The sequence below is a fragment of the Passer domesticus genome, chromosome 2 (genome assembly GCF_036417665.1).
Source record: "Passer domesticus isolate bPasDom1 chromosome 2, bPasDom1.hap1, whole genome shotgun sequence".
NCBI lineage: Eukaryota > Metazoa > Chordata > Aves > Passeriformes > Passeridae > Passer > Passer domesticus.
The window spans coordinates 65,886,195-65,903,066 of record NC_087475.1 but is presented as its reverse complement, the minus strand read 5'-3'; the positions used below and the strand labels follow the sequence as shown (position 1 = coordinate 65,903,066).

Sequence of the window (16,872 nt, the reverse complement as noted above, 5' to 3'; positions counted from 1 at the left end):
AAATCACTATAAGAAAGATACTGTAATTTTACAAAAAATATACTTATGTTGTTTATTTTTTAAGTGTCTGGATGTAGATATCTATTTATTTTTTATTTACAGTGAAGTCCCATACAGTGGACCTGAACAGACCATCTAATATGGTACCGGGTTCTGATAGCCATGTGTTTGTTAGCCTGAAAGGTAAATGTAATTTGTTTGTCAACAACTTCTCCATAGGTGACAAGGGACAAGCCCCTCTGTGCTGCTCATTCCTGCATGGCAAACCTCCATTCTCTCCTGGTTTTTCTGTTATGACTCAAATGCTCTGTGCTACATGACCAGGTCATAAAAGAAAACATCCCCAGGGTTGGGCCGGTAGCTCTTCCTCTTTATAATTACTCCTTACTTGTAGTGAGGGTAATGGCTTGATGAAATCCATCCTTCCTTACTGTGCTTGGACTAACATTGCGGGAAAGCTAGACATGAAGGGAGGAGTTCTTCTCTAATAACTTCATGCAGGGCTGTAGAAATCTGCTTTGGATTCCAGAAATAAGGATGCCTGACTCTGATGTATAGGTTCTGGAGAGTTCTGTATTTTCAAAGAGGAGATATGTTCATATATTCATTTAATCAAATATAGTTGTACACACACACACACACACACACATATATATATATATATATATATATGCTCATGAATGCATATTTTAAAACATCTCTAAGCAAGTATTTTTAGTAGTGATAAATACTTCCCCCCTGCCCCCAAAATGTAAAATAATGTATTTGTGACACAAAGGATATTGGCTTCCATTTCAAATCCCTGTTCTAAAATAAAGGGATCATTTAATTAGTAAAGTTATAAAATTACAGAGAGAAAAAAAAAAAGCACATAAATTAATGTAAAATCTTTTTATCCCTCTGTGGGAGGATCAGGGCTGGTTTGACAAGACTTTTCCAGCCCAAACCTGATAGACAAGTGTTTTCCCCCTTCCATTTCTTCCCTGGCTCCAGTAGCCTGAGGACTCTCTCTTCAATATTTCTTCACTGTGCCAGACTCCTTTCTCCAGCTTTCCCAGGGCCTGGCATCTTATCCTTGCTCTTCTTCAAGACTTCTTTATGAAGTCTCAGGTACCTGAGAACAGTGCTGAATAGTGAGGAGTATCAGGCCAGGCTGGAATGTCAGCCTATAGTTAGGATCACCTTTCTTCATATTACAGCAATCTGTTTTAAATAAGATACGTACTATGGCTTGTATTTTTTACAACAGGGAACATCATGGATCAGTCTGTTGAAAACTGTCTGAGTCTCAGCGGAGTTGAGAAGCTGATTCAGGTGCCCACAGGCTGTGCAGAGCAAACGATGGTGAAAATGGCCCCTGCAGTCTATGCCATTGAGTACCTGGATGCCAGTGAGCAGTGGGTGAACTTCAACCCCGAACGGAAGCAGGAAGCCATCAGTATGATTGAAAAAGGTAGGCAGGAAAGAACAAAACAAGGCAAAACAACCAGCAGCCAAAGGATGGGATCCCTGTTATCCGTTTGCACTGCACACCGGCTGCAGCTGCCACCTGAAGGAGTGCCCACTGTCTTACCACAGCCTCACAGAAATGCCCCTGGTAGTGTGCAGAGAGATGTGAGACATGAGGGACAGAACATGTGAGAAGGGCTTAGGACACTAATTACCACCATCTGGCACTGGATGGTATTGACACTGACAGTCCATTCTCTCTCTTGCCTAATTTAGAAGTAGAAAGTAAAATCTGAGCTGACCAATGAAAAGTCTTTTCAGACTAAATGGATAGCAAAGGCCAGTTGTTCATTGCCTCCAAATGTTCAAAATCAACCAAGATAAATGACATCCTAAAAATGTTTATTCTCCCGGTGGTTCATAGACACTGTTTAGGATAGCCAGCTGAGATGTAGACGTCTCTGTCTGTGGCTGTCAAAAGGAGTATGACAAAGGAAATTCCCAGTGCTAATCATGATATTGACACCATGAATGAATGAATGAATGACAAATACTCCTGTATTCATCATTATGAATGCTGGCACATCATTGTGAATGATAGCTTACCTCATTATGTAAGCTAGAAGGACTTCAGCAGCCTTGGGCCAAGCCAGGGAGGGAGTTTCCTTAGGGAGAGGACACCTGCTAGTCTTCTTCTGGAAGACTCCACTCCAAGATGTGATCCAAAGCTGGTGTTAAATGTTCAGCAAAGTCAGGACCACAGTATGTGGAAATGTTCCAGCTCACAGAACTAACACAGGTACAGCTCATCTTTCTAAATATACTGGTGTGCTTATGGCTTAAAGCAGTACAATGCACTTGTCATTGTGATCTTCAGAAATGATATACATATTTCATCAATGAAAAACAAATGTAGAAATAGAGATTAAAAGCATGCTAGCTGTTGCTGCTTGGAGATCTTTGCCTATTTATCAAGCCTGCCAAAAGTGACATGAGATCCTGCTAATAAGTATTTAGTATTATCAGCATCATTTAGTGCCTACATTGTGCTTTTATTTATTCTTATTGACCTTCATCAGTGTAAAAAATTAATTGTGTGGCTACAATACAGACTTTGTCAAAATAATAGCAGTTGAGATCAGAAGCCACAAGTCATGATTTTTCTAAGACTGTGTCTGACTCAATAGATGATGTTTTGCATACTTTTTGATTCAATGCACCATAAAATCAACAGCTTGAAAAGTTGTCAATAACGGGAAATTATTTCCCAATATTCACTACACATACAATGTTTTATAACCATAGGTATCTGCAGTTTTCAGGTTATTTTATTGGCTCAATTAACTCAGACAAGACAGAGGACCTTCTAAGCCTAGTGATTTTTCTGTGTCAAATTCTGCTGATCCAGTCATTTCCTCCTTAATGTCCCATTGAACACCTCCAGGAACTCTTCCACCAGTCAATACAAAACATGTCCATTATATTGCAAGTCATGTAGGAAAATGCCCAAGAAATATGAGCGTTCTCTGAACAGTTATGTGCTCTCCTGTTCATGCAGGTTACATTAGACTGCTTGAGTTTCAGAAGGAGGATGGGTCCTATGGAGCATTTAAATCAACCCCCAGTAGTGTATGGTAAGTGGTTTTCTCTTCCTGGGGTTTAGATTTTAGGGTTTTATTTTTGTTTATTTGGTTGGGATTTTTTTTTAATTTACCTCTATTATCATTTGATGCATCAGAAGTTTTTCTTTGGTGATGGATTTTGAAAATCTGGAGTTTGCCTATGTATTTTTGTCATGAATAATCAGCCACCAGATTCTCTGAGCATATTCAGTCCTTGGTGAAAGAGACTTTTACTGAGCCACTGATTATTTTGCATTTGCCACAAAGTAGAAATATTCAATCTGATGTTGAACAATAACTTGCTAGGTTGCAGTGAGCACACTGTATTGAATATGAGTCTGTGCATAAAATTATTATGTTTTTCTTCCTGTCAGTGTAGTCTTCTCTAAATATCTGTCAGCACAAGTTTGGAAAATTTTCTTTTGTGCAGGTTAACTGCATTCATTGTTAAAGTGCTCACCAGGAGCAGAGAATACTTCGGTGTACAAGACAGCCACATAACCAACTCAATTTCCTACTTGGTTAATCAACAGCAGGCAGATGGATCATTCCATGACCACCACCCTGTATGGGACAGGAAAATGCAGGTAGGTCATCCATAGTTAGCCTTCAATGCACAACAAATGATTCTATTAGGGATTGAAAGGAATGCTGTGAGTTGTTGAATAACAAGAAATGTATCTAAAGAGAATAAATCTGTAATGTAAGTACAAAATCTGTAAATTAAAATTAATTTGTTAAAATATCTGTTATGTCAGATGCATAGCTAGCACTTCACCACCTTTATCTTTTTATACAGTCTTAGATTTGTTTTTCAACTATACCTAAAGGGCACTTAAAAAAAAATGTTGGGAGTCATATATTTGGTAAAAATGTAAGACTTTTATTGCCAAAGGCAATAGAGTGTAGAATTGTAACTTTGTTTTGAAGGGGCATCCAGAGCTCATCTAGTCCAAATGCTGCTCAAAACAGTTCTAGTTAGATCAGACTGCACGTCCACCTGTGTCTCAAGTACATCCCAGTCTGTCTGGGTAAGCTGTTTCAGTATTTCACCATACGCATGGTGAAAAAAGAAAATGTTAACACTTAATCAGAAATTCTAATTGCATATCTTGGTCTATACATCCTCTATAACTGTCCAGAAACAAAGAATTATTATACTGTCCATGAATTTAGTCTAGGAAATGAATGTGCATCTTCCAAAACTCATTGAAAATGCAATGTAACGACCATATATATATGAAAAAACATGCATTAATATTTTTTATCATCTGTGTCAAAAAACTAGTGAGGCTTTCACACTCTGGCCTCAAAGCTAGTTTCACAGTTGATATAAGACTATTGTGGAAAAAGAAACAAATAGCTCAAGGGCTGGTCAAAGGGTTTTGGGTTTTTTTGACCTGTGTTCAAGCTGAGATAATCTTCTATTTTACGTATACTGCAAGAGCTTTCAGGGGAAAAATGCTAATGAGACCATAGTGTTTACTTAACAAGGAGAGGGATAAGAAATGATCCAGTACTGGTGTATAAATACCTTTACAGGAGAGTTCTGTCTGCAAGGTAGGACAGAAATGAAAACAACCCCCCCACCTAGTGACCGGAAATTTAAACTATGAATGTTTCAGTGAGAAATTATAGATTTTTAGCTGTAAGGTAAATAACTAAATATTTGACTATCAGCTAAAGGATGTGGTGGGCTCCTGATCTTTTATACTGTTTAATGCAACCTGACTGCCACTATAGAAGATATACTTTAGATGGACACATATTACTGAGAAAAATCTAAGGCAACAACTACATGGTACATGGCCAGAGGGTTTGCAGAGAAGATCCATGACCTTATGAAAAGTAATTTTCTAGATTTAATCATAAACGTATGCATGCTTATTTAACTTTTCGTATTTCATCTTTCAGGGTGGCATTGAGACGGCAGAAGATGATTTGGCTATGACAGCCTTTGTAACCATAGCACTGCAACACACCTTGCGTGTCTTCCCATCACCTGATGTGGTAGGAAGCCTGGCTCTTTAAGTCTGCAGTCTATTGCACAATGGCTTATCCACATTACCATCTCTTGGAGAACTGCAAATGGGGTTTAAAATCTGCTTACATCTGTGGTGGATAGGAAAGGATGTCAGGGTCTAATATACAACCAGGTGTTTTGAGCTACACGCGCCATCATCAATGGCTTTAATTGCAAAGCAAATATTATTATAATTGTCTTAAAAATTACTACAAGAAAGTATTCTAATTTCCAAGTACTAGTTTCCTAGTGCCAGAAGTAACAGTTAGCAAGTCTCAGTGATCTTTACAAACAGATCTATTCTATTTCCACAGGCGCAAGTGATTACAGGAGCGGTGGCTTACATGAAGAGTCAATTTTCAAGAAATACTGATTGCTATTCTATTGTCATCACTGCTTATGCTCTGACACTAGTACGGTCTGATAGCGAAGAAGCTCAGTTTGTGAAAGGAAAATTAAGGGACTGTTCTTCTTTTGATGGAGGTACTGGTAACCATTCTTAAAAATCCCTTTAGAAAGTACTTTTCCTAATGGAAACACTCTGAGCACGCTTACATGAACAAACCTAATTGAATTCAATGAAGAAGAATTACTTTTATACAACTGTGTATGTGCATGTGTAATATATTTAATTATTTATATTGCATAATTAAATATTTCAATATTTGACATTTTAATATGTAATTTTTCATAACTAATATAACTATAAAATGGCAGCTAGTGAAGCCTGGATTATAACCTTCTCTGATTTTGAAACTGGAACAAAACTACAGTAAATATTCATTTATGTTTTCTTCTACCCTTGGGAAGAAAAAGAAGTCCAAGCCAAATGAGAAAGAAGAAACTTCATATGATAAAACAGCAACATACAGGAGTAGTCCAGACTGGATTTGTGGTCAAGAGGGAAGGGTCTCTTCCAGCCCACCTGCTTTCAAAGCCCCCCACCAGTTCTGAATGCCTTGTCCCAGCTCCCCACAGATGTCCTCAATGGTGTGGCAGTGGTGACTGCTGAGTTAGTCAGCTGTGTGGCTGCACCACCATCCTGGTTATCCCTTCCAATGCATTTGGTAAATACAGTATGGTCCAACAGCCCCAGTTTAAGCATAGGGAATAGGCTTCTCCTTAATCAAAGCTGGATTTGTGTCTGTAATTAATACTATTATGTCTGAGGGACCACCAGACACAATGCTACCACTCCATCAGATGGACATCACTGTACAATGGGATCATTAGACCCATTGGTTGGAGATATCAAAATTGAAAATTCTGGGTTTTCTTTTCCATTATCTGTTCTTCCTGGCTGATTTGTTGCTCGCACAACAGCCTCTGTGTCTTGTGGTTCCACAGTCCCATGGCATGAAGTATCCACTGTGTAGAGCAATAGTGATTTTTGGCAAAAGTCTCTGCCAAGGTAATTCAGGACTGAGTTATTCTTGCAGCAAAGCAACATCGTTACTGGGGAAACGGCAACAACGCAGTCTCAGTGGAAACCACTGCCTATGCCCTGCTTCAAACCTTGCTCCTGGACGACATGGAATATGCAAGGCCTATTGCCACGTGGCTGACAGAAAGAAGGAACTACGGTGGAGGCTTCTGCTCTACACAGGTGCCTGACCACCAGATCAGGGGGAGTCTTAAGGGGAGGGAAGGAAGTAAAAGCCCCCTAAAAACTTTTTCATTTAGATTTGAACAGTGAATTTTCAACTTCTTTGGTATATGAAGCAGTAAAGATTTCGGATTTTTAATTAGCAATGGACCAAAATAAAATAGTTAAAAGCCAGCAAAGTAAATTCATTATTCTCATGAAGAAGTAGGATAGTCTAAGGTCAGGACTCCAATGTGTTTACAATTTAATGCTGTAAGAAGAAGCTGGGAAATTAAATGAATAGTCTGTGCAAGTAGGAACACACAAATGCAGGAGAATTTCAAAGCAGCAAAAAGCATAAAACTGAATTCAAGGTGACTGCTAATGCCATCTCACATGTTGTTGAAATAACCTGGCATAACTGCTAGTTTTTTGCTTTTCTTTCTCACCTAGGACACAGTGGTGGCCTTAGAAGCTCTGTCAGCATACAGCATACAGACACTGGACACTGCTTCCACAGACCTGACTGTCAGACTGGGAACACCTGGAAGGCAAAATTACTACAGCATTGTTCTGACTGATGCCCATGAAGAATTTCAGAAGCAGCTAGAGGTATAGAACCACTGGTTGTTTCAAAGTTTTTTTTCCTCAAGAAGGAGCAATCAAATCCTCTGGCCTAGGTTTTGTCATGTTAAGCAACCCTGATGTAGCTGATTTATTATACCTTTAAATAATTTTATCTGTGACAACAGAATCTTTTTAAAGTTAAAAAACCCCAAACCCATCAGGTGCTTAGGAGCACACTTTAGAGGTGCTTTCCTGCCTCTAAAGACTTTGGTGGCATGAATCTCTCCCAAAATTGAAGAGCAGCCAGGAACCTAAGTCCTTCTAAGAAATGAGGAGGAAGGGGAATAATCTGATCTTCACTGTGCCTGGAACTGTGAAAATGTCAAATCCAGGGTACAAAGGAGGGACTGTAGTTGGTAAAATGCATCTACTGGCCCCTAAAACAGCAGAGTAAGATTCATTAGCTCAGTGCATTTAAAATCTTGAGACATGAGGTCTCATCATTCCTTCCATAGATTTCTCTACCCAGGTTTGGGGGGTAAAGGCATAGAAGATTGTCAAGATTGTCAGGAAAACAATAGACCAAATCCTGAGCACAAACTAAATATCTTTTCTTTTCCCTTGGTTTGCAGTTTGAACTTGGGAGAAAACTTGAAGTATCTGTGAATGGCAAAGGAAATGGGACAATGAGTGTAAGCTGTAAATTCAAAATCCAGAGTCTGGCTGGATTTCTTCAATCTCTTTTTGAAACCAAAGTGAAAACTTACTTGACATGTCCTCAAACTTTGTGTTCCTGCCTCCAAAATTCTAAAATTTGGGTCCTAAAGCCTGCCCTTATGGACTGTCATTTTTTCCTATCTTTAACTTTATTAAATCCATAAAATGTCAAGGGTGATGGAGATGGCTGGAGTTTGAAAGACCTCTTTGTGTTTGTGAATGGAGAGTTATCTCAAAGTAGTCCCACAAGTTCACCATTTGTGAGTTGCACATGGGACCTGCTTATATCTGTGACACTCCTCTGTAACCAGTCTGTGCCACTGAGGGTCTGGTCTTTCTTTCCTCACTCCCATGCCCCTCATCATGTGTTGGAGTCCTGAATGGATAAATTCCTTGTCATTCAAATTATATTTTTAGTGGCTTGCTGTTTCTGTGTTCATCTTAGATATTAAAAATGTACTGGTCACCTGAGCTGAAGAACAGCACCTGCAGTGATTTGATTTTGACAGTGGAATTGGAAGGGATCCTGAAGTACTCTGGTGAGTGAAAGGGCAGGGGCTGGGTCTCAAAGGGGACACATTTAGCCAGCCGCTAATGCTACGTCATAGCTTTGCAGCCTTGGAAAGTGGGAACAAATGAATGAAACAAGGAAAAAGAGAAGTCCCTGAACTCTACCCAGTCATTGTTTCATTTAGCTTATTATGCTTATTCTTAGATGGTATGACAACTATGAGTGACTGCAGGTGCAGCAGGTACTTAGCAGTTACACAGATACCATTAGAAACTCTTCTTGAGAAAGGAGAGGTGAACTCCCTTCACAGAGGGGAAAGCCCTGCACAGTTCCCTGGCTAAGGAGGGACCTACCATGTGGGCTTAAAATTCTTTGAGGCAGATCTGTCATAGGTCTTTCATATGAGCAAGAATGTGTTTTGCATCTCCTGAAGTGTGTAGTCATCATCATCTCTGTGTCTGCATTGTTTTTTCTGTTTGAATTGTTAACTTTTGGAGGGAGGGATTGTCCTTTAAATATTTATGCATAGCCTAAACTCCATTCTAACTAGGTTTGTTAGTTATTCTTAGCATAGTTATCCCCTAGTTATAGAATTCTAACTCTGAATTAATTGAAAACACTGAGACAGTGTACAGTGAACTGTTATAAAACTCACAGTGATGGCATGACTGCCTACTGGAATTTATGATTATACCAAAAAGAGCCAAACTGCAGGCAAACTTCTTCATGGCTGACCACGTCTCTCACCACCAGAAGCTGAATACTCTGATGAAGATGATGATTATGAGGACTTGACTACAGGAGGAAACAGCACTTTTGAGACACTGTCTAGAATGGATTGGTTTGATATCCGCAGCAGAAGAAAAAGGGATCTGACCACTCTCAGCAAAACAGAATCCTTGCAATACAAAGTCTGTGTCAGGTAGGTCTGCAAGATCAGGTCCTCATTTACTTGTAATTCTCCTTTGTCACCCTCTTCATATCTACAAGCTCAGCATCCAACCTAGTCATCTCCTGTGAGTCTGCATACGCTGTAAGTATGTCCTCTTTCCCATGGCAGAAGAAAAGGTTTCCAAACAATGTATGAGATTTATTTACATGGTTTACATGGACTTCAAATGTCCACTGCAACTTCTTCCCCATCAAATTCTGGCGAGACTCTAAGTTGAAATAAATATTTTATTAAAAAAGGTAAATACAGCTGGAATGCAATAGTAGCTTGTTTACAGCGTTTCATCACTTTCTGGAGAGATGCTGTTACTTCCTTTGTGGTCACACTTTGGCCTCATGACAAAGAAAGGATGGCTAATACTATCTAGGAGAGAAGAGGATACAGATGGGATATTCTGTTTTGACAGGAAGTTGACAAAGGCAGAGGTAGGAAAAAGGAAACCCTCCTATGCAGCATAACACTGAAACACCTGTCTTTTTTCCTATTTACTGTTTGGCATTGGTCTCAGAAGCACAAATTTGTGTCTCTCCTATCTATTCTAGAGAGGAGCAGGATTGAAGAAGACTGTTTTTCTCCCCAGTAGAATTTTGGTTTTCCACCAACTTTTGTCAAAGCCTTGAAGACTACCTCCTCTTTTTTTTACCTCCTCTTTTAAAAAGTGGCATGAACAATAGTAGGGGAGGACTAAAGTTACCCTAATTCCCAATTTTCACTCTCCCTCATTAAATACATATTCAGTGAATTGTGTACTGGCCAAAGCATCATGTTCCCTATTAATTGCTATGTAACATTTATTACCTACCAGATCCACTATTCTGCTGAGTGTTAGGCTGAGGCTTAGACAATAATATGAAATTCCTTGTGGTTAAGACATGGGAGAAAAACTGAAAGCATTATTTACATCACTGTTCTTCTTCCCTACACTGTGGTGCATCCTTTACAGGAAAGGGAGAGTGCCAAAATAAAAAGTTCTGAAGTACCACAAAGTGTATGTAAAGTATGTCATGCCAATGCACCCTGTGTGAGTGCAGAACCACTTCATTTTCCAGCAATAACACCTCTTCCTGATTTTTGAGATGGTGAAAGCTGAAAGATTGGAAATCCAATACAGCTATTTAGTGGATAATTACAGCAATGAGGATTTTTGCCTCGGACAGAAAAGGTGAAGTAAATTTGACTTAGTCTGTGAAACATTTGGATAAATTAATTTCCTATCTCCACTTTGTAAGTAACAGAGAACAGATACTTTGTCAGTGCTGCTAACCTCCCTGGCTTCAACAATGTTTTTAAAGTGGTATGAAATGTCATTTACAGGTGATTTTTTTCTGCCTATCAGCCCCAACGAAAGCCTATATGAAAATCTCAGGCCAGGTGCCTGGGTTTTGGATGACCATTTGACTAGTTTAGATGACTCATTTTACCTCGTGACTCTTAATGAACTAGGCAGCTAATTTTCAAATTAAAATCCATTTAGGAAAGTTAAATGGCGTGGAAAGTTTTGCTGCACCTTTAGCAAGTGTGCAAAGCCAGACCCTTCAAAGCAACCTGGCTGTTCAGTGCAGCTGTTCACTGCTGACCATGTCCCTTAAAAAGGTCCACAGGTCCCAAAGCACCAAAGATGTCCTTGGTTGATCTCACTCTGCTGAGTGGGTTGGAGCCTGACACAAAGGAGCTCGAACAGGTTAGCAACACACTTTTCTTTGCAACCTTTTATAGAGCCTTTAGAAAATTTTTCTTTCAAAATCTTTCCAAAATTCTACAGAAGAGACATGGGAAAACAGATGGCAGGTAGGTAGGTAGATAGATAGATAGATTTTCATTATTCTCATTCTAATAAAAATATTTGCTGAATATATACAAGAAATGTAAAGCTTGTGGTGAACAGAGTTTGGATTTCTTAGTGCCTTGTAAAAGAAATTAGGGCAAGGCTCAGCACGGCCCCTCCTTACCATGTACTGCTGTCCTGTGACACATCAGGACAGTGCATCCTGTGCTTGCAGAGCAGAAAGCAGGTAGTCTTTCAGTGGTGCTTGGTGGCAGGGCACAGTAACAAGGAGATGGAGCACAGTGCTCTGAAAATGTGGCTACAGAGTCTGGGGTTCTGAAGCCGCACTGGTTGAGGGAAGTTTGCTCTGTTTTGTGCTTTCAGGGACTGTCCCCTTTAGGGAGGAAGAAAGAGGGCTGAAAAAAACAAACTAGAATATGGAAGGTGGCAGCAAAAATATTTTTGTTCTGGTAGGGGTTTGTTCTGATTTGTTTGTTTCTTTGTTTTCCTGCAGTTGGTGACAGCTTCAGACAGGTACATTCAGCACTTTGAGTACAAGGAAGGAAAGGTTTTGCTCTACTTTGGTGAGGTAAGCAACCCAATGATTTTCTAATCCCTGCCATTTCAGATAGCATATAGGCTTCTTAAAAATCTAATCACTGCATTTTTCACTCTCCGTTACCTTTCTGTAATTTTTGTTATTTATTATTGAACAGCTCAGTGGGAAGAAGGGAAACACACATCTTCCTCCATTCTATGTCCAAGGAGATGTAGTTCATATACAAGATTTGGCCTTTGATCCAAGAAAAAAGAGAAATCCTCTAGGCAAAAGGGATTCTTTTCATACATGATAACTAAAGTGTTAATTGGTGGTCCTGTAAATTCCACATGGACATCTTGCATCTGAAAACCAAGATCCAAATAGTGATTAGCAAATGTAAACATCAGAACCCCTAGCCTCTGTGTATATTTCCCAATATTTTGGATAATGGCTCCACCCTACGCTCACTTGAATTGTTTCACCTCTGCAGCCAAAGCAGATATCAGCATTAACTCCTCTATGCCATCAACAAGTATTCAACAACCAGTACAGGCACAAACATTGAGGAATTGACTGAGGAGAGAGAGTTTTCTCATGAAAACTGTTCTTCCTTTTTCCTTCAGCTCCCACGTGGACCAGACCCAGACTGTATATCATTTGGGGCAAAGCAGATCAATCCCATGGGCTTGGTTCAGCCAGCAAATGCCATCCTTTATGATTTTTACAACCCTGGTAAGGGCACAGATAAATGACACATAACTGCTTGAGAGACTCCCAAAAAACCCCTCCAATCTATAGAAAGTTGATTTTGATGTAGTGTGTGAAACCATGTGATTTTGTTGAGTGATAAAAAAACCAGCTTTGCATAACTGTCTTCCAGTTACTTTAGATTATCTAAGCAGAGATCTTCTCAGGAATGGTCTAGTACTGCAAATGGACTGAAAATATTAACTTTTACACTCATGGATTTTTAAATCAGATTTGCTGAGTTCCTGATCCTCATGGTGCTTTTAAGCATATTTTACTCACATTTTGTTTTGACAGGCTCTGTCTTTATAGATCTAAGGCAGTCTTGGATGTTTGACTTTTGTAGTGTGCTTGCCAGGGAAAGCAGTCTTGTTCCTCATTCAAAGAAAGGTTAAATGCAAATCATCCCCATGTGCCAAAGTCATGCAAACAATATTTGAAAATTAGGTCAAGTCGCTACTTTGCCTTAACAGAGGGATCCAGGACAGTTTACATTGAGTTTAAACCACTAACTAACTATTGGCTGATCCTATCTTCTTCTGAAACAGTGCAGTGTTCACTGTTGTTCTATGGCCTAAAGAGGCTTTTAAGAAGGATGGTTTCCAGAGGGACCAAAAAAACGTGGGGCGGGGGGATGCAGGGAGGGAAGAACACAACTTAAAAAAACAAATACAAACAAATAAAAACCTCAACAACAAAATGCCCAAACAAAAATTATCCAAACTGAACAAAAATAACCTCAAGCTGTTGCCCAGCTGAAAGGCAACACTGTACTCCGGGTGCCTAAGCTGTAGGTCTTTGGGAACTGCTGATGTGCATCTGATCCCTCAGTGCTCTGCTTTCTCTGGACCAGGGAAAAGCTGGGCTGCAAACATAGTTTGTGCTGTACTGCACAGGCTTTTCCACCTGAGCTCTCCCATATGAGATGCTTTGTTCCCTGTCCACAGACAGGAGCTGCAGTGTGTTCTACAGCGCTCCCAAGCACAGTGCCATGCTCTCAAAACTGTGCCACGCCAACGTCTGCCAGTGCGCAGAAGGTAAGGAATGACTGCATGAGCTGCTCTGAAAGAAGGTACTTACTTCTAGGAACAATTTACATGGCAATTGTTAAGCCCAGAAAGGACCATTAGAATTATCCTAATGTGTAATACAGGCCACATTCATCCTCTAGGATGTTCAGTATCAAACTGACTATTTTTTTTATACACGTGTGTGTGTACGTAAAAACCTACTATCACACCACTAAGGAAGTTGTTCTGCCATTTTATTCTCTATTATGTTGTTGTGTGAATATGGATGTGTAAACTACATCTGTCTATATATCCATGCCTATAGGGGCATGAATATGCAGACAGATGTAGTTTACACATCCATATTATCACTTATTTTCTTCTCTCCAGGTCCCTGCCCAAGACAAAAATCAACTTTCAGTAAATCATTAGCACAAACCGCACGTGTTAGTTTTGTCTGCTACCAACCTACTGCAGATTATGGTAAGGCATGAAAAGACAGCTGTTGATTTCAGCATCATTCATTTTAATAAGTATAAACTTGTAGTTTTATGTGCCAAGACTTCTTGTGAATTGAGTAGGGTTTATGTATGTGGCCAAGAGGCTGAGGAGAAATAAACAAAGGCGTGTGCAGTTGTAGTCATCAGGGCAGAGAAGTGGGAAGCAAAGGCCTCAGAAAGATGCAGCAGGATGCTGGGGACAGGAGGGGTGGACATTGTTACATTATGTTATTGTGTTTAGGAAAAAACCCATGTGTAGCAGTACCACAGTCCACTACATCCCTCATGTTACAGGATGTAAATAAACAATAAGGTTTCCATGGCATGCCATAGTTCAGCAGCTCCTTCTGCAGAACTAGATGAATATTTTTCCCTTTGTTAATTCACCTTTCTGGCCTCTTCTTTGGATACAAAGTTGAATGAACTACTGAAAGAAAACTGGTTGTGCACCATTGATAAGTTAGATGCTAACAGAAGGACATGAAAACCTGACCACAGAGGAGGTTCCTTGACAACATACAAAGAAAGGAATACAAATCTAGAGTCTCCTGATTAATAATTCCATGATTTGTGAGTAGATGGTACACTGACCTCTGTTCAGACACTTTGTAGAAGCACAAGCATGCTATTATTTAGTCTTTGGCATCACAGTGTTGTTGTCTGTTGCAGCATATGAGGTGGAGATCCTCAACAGTTCAAAGAAGAATGTTTTTGATTACTATGAGGCCAAAATCCACAAGATCCTTAAAGCATGTAAGTATAAAGATATTTTACTCCTTTCACTCACTTGTAGAAAAACTAGGTCGAGTAAATGTTAGCCAGCATGTGCCATGCAGATGCCTTCTTCTGCCATGGAAAAGTGGGGTCACATACATTTCTACAGTAAGCTTTCAAGAAGGCTTATTTATTGCAAGGCTTGTTTGGTGCAGCTGCCTCACTGTGCAGTTAAGCCATGGGTATTTTTTTTTGTTCATATTTTGCAATCCCAGAGCACACGAGCTGCAAACATTTCAGATGAAAATAAACCAGAAGAGACATTCAGACATTTCAGACTCATTGAGTCCATGGTTACAACTAGGGCCAGTCTAAGGTAAACCTCTCCAAACATATGCACAGTGTGGGTACTATGTCTTCTGTATCAACTATTTTATTTTATAGACTAAAACTATTATTTTTTCTTGTGTGGACATAGACACTGACCTCTCTCTTCTGATACTAAATGAAGATTTGAAGTGCTTATTACTTAACTAATTATTGAGCAATTGCAGCCCTTGTGGAACAGGCTGAGTTGTCCACAGTGACTTGCCTGAGGTCAATAAAGACAGGAAAACTTCTGGAACTTCAATTTAATAACTGTGCTAAAAAAATAGAAAAGCTTCTTTGTTGTTAGGTGCAGTGTAAAGGTTTGCACAGCTCTTAGACAATGTCCTTTTGCAAGCCTGCCATCCCAGCTGCCCCCATGTGAACTTAATCAGCAGCATCAGAGAGCACTGATACTCTTCAGAGTAATTTCTGGGGAAGCTGTCAGGTGACACACCAGACTTCAGCTGCTGTGGTATCATGTGGTCACCAGTTCTGAGTTTGGCAGCCAGAGACTGCCTTTAAAAAGGAACTTCAAAGGTTTTGAAATCTTCCCTCTCTGGAACAGAATAATTAACTCACTCCATCAATCTTTGCCCAGGGGCCTGGCAATGTCACACAGTACTTTGTGGCACACAACTTGTGATCTGTGCCCAGTGTTCAGTAAAATAAGGTCCATGCTTCCTGAGTCCAGAGAGAGCATCTGACATAGCCAGGGCTTTCCATACAGAGGGAAATGATAATGTACCTAGTGGTCAAAGTACTGACTGCAGGAGATTATGGTATCCCAATGGAAAGTTTTATTAATCACTTGAGAATACCTACAGGATTTAAAGGCTTTAGGGCTCTGGGTCCAAATGCACTTGTACTCACAACTTGGAGGAAAGCACTGGAAAGGTTTTGGGTTTTGGTAGCTGAGAGAAATATCCTTTGAATGTGAAGTTGAAGGGAAAGGATGCCTTCTATTCCCACATACTTGACAATTAATTTTGGTTTGTGCAGAGGCAGCTTCTGAGAATCAGGAAGTTTTCAGCAGGCTTGGGAAAGGCTATCAGGAGGCACAAAGACATATGAGGATGAAGTAAAGCTAGGTGTTGCACCCAAATCAGCCTGTGACTGAACTGGTGTTATTATCTCTTGTATTCTCTGCAGCTCTTTTGAGTGAATTTGGCCTCTGTTGACATCACCAAGTTTAGATGAGAATTAGTAGGGTAAAATCTCATTCTCTGGACCCCATCATTGTTTCCTTAACAACCTTTGAAGTAAAGGGTTGGTTTAGAAGACAGATGGAAATGCCTATTTGTGTCAGTAAAAGAGAATATTGCAGATGTGTTCCTCTCAGATTACTTTGGTTATTGATAGAATTAGCATATATGTTTCAGACGGCTAATATTTGTGCTGTCCTATGAGCCCTCCAGAAGTCTTTTAGGGGAACAGTATAGCTCATACAAAGTAGCACTGAATCTTTCTTTTTCATCTTCTTCCCCCTCCCGCTCCCCTTTTTAAACATTATTTCCCATTATAGATTCTAAATGTCTAAGTAATTGTTTACCTTAAATTCCACTTGGATGCTTTGAAACATTAAATTTCAACCCTTTTTTTAATTGGAGATTTAAAATTGGAAATTGCATAATAACCACTTAAGGTAATGACTCAAATGCTTATGACCCCACTGTCTGAATTGTATTAGGCTATTTGTGAAGCATATGAACTGAGAAACACCTTGGTAATTTAAGCTAAATGAGGCATAACATCATCATTTTCTCAAGCAATTCTGACCCATCTCTGCATTCTGTGAACAAA

The 16,872-nt window shown here is 39.7% G+C and overlaps 1 protein-coding gene across 3 annotated transcripts in view; it reads left to right on the top strand.

Moving 5' to 3' along the window:
* Positions 1 to 16,872, top strand: part of LOC135294098 (complement C4-like) — a 52,581-nt gene that overhangs the window by 32,920 nt on the left and 2,789 nt on the right. For all 3 annotated transcript variants that reach the window (XM_064408931.1, XM_064408932.1, XM_064408933.1), the window contains exons 24-40: positions 103 to 183; positions 1,250 to 1,453; positions 3,008 to 3,083; positions 3,502 to 3,658; positions 4,986 to 5,081; positions 5,409 to 5,577; positions 6,534 to 6,700; positions 7,133 to 7,291; positions 7,879 to 7,938; positions 8,409 to 8,502; positions 9,228 to 9,396; positions 11,020 to 11,107; positions 11,706 to 11,780; positions 12,356 to 12,464; positions 13,427 to 13,516; positions 13,880 to 13,972; positions 14,659 to 14,742. In XM_064408931.1, coding sequence (XP_064265001.1) covers positions 103 to 183; positions 1,250 to 1,453; positions 3,008 to 3,083; positions 3,502 to 3,658; positions 4,986 to 5,081; positions 5,409 to 5,577; positions 6,534 to 6,700; positions 7,133 to 7,291; positions 7,879 to 7,938; positions 8,409 to 8,502; positions 9,228 to 9,396; positions 11,020 to 11,107; positions 11,706 to 11,780; positions 12,356 to 12,464; positions 13,427 to 13,516; positions 13,880 to 13,972; positions 14,659 to 14,742 — 1,971 coding nt within the window. The remainder of the gene's footprint in view (positions 1 to 102; positions 184 to 1,249; positions 1,454 to 3,007; positions 3,084 to 3,501; positions 3,659 to 4,985; positions 5,082 to 5,408; positions 5,578 to 6,533; positions 6,701 to 7,132; positions 7,292 to 7,878; positions 7,939 to 8,408; positions 8,503 to 9,227; positions 9,397 to 11,019; positions 11,108 to 11,705; positions 11,781 to 12,355; positions 12,465 to 13,426; positions 13,517 to 13,879; positions 13,973 to 14,658; positions 14,743 to 16,872) is intronic.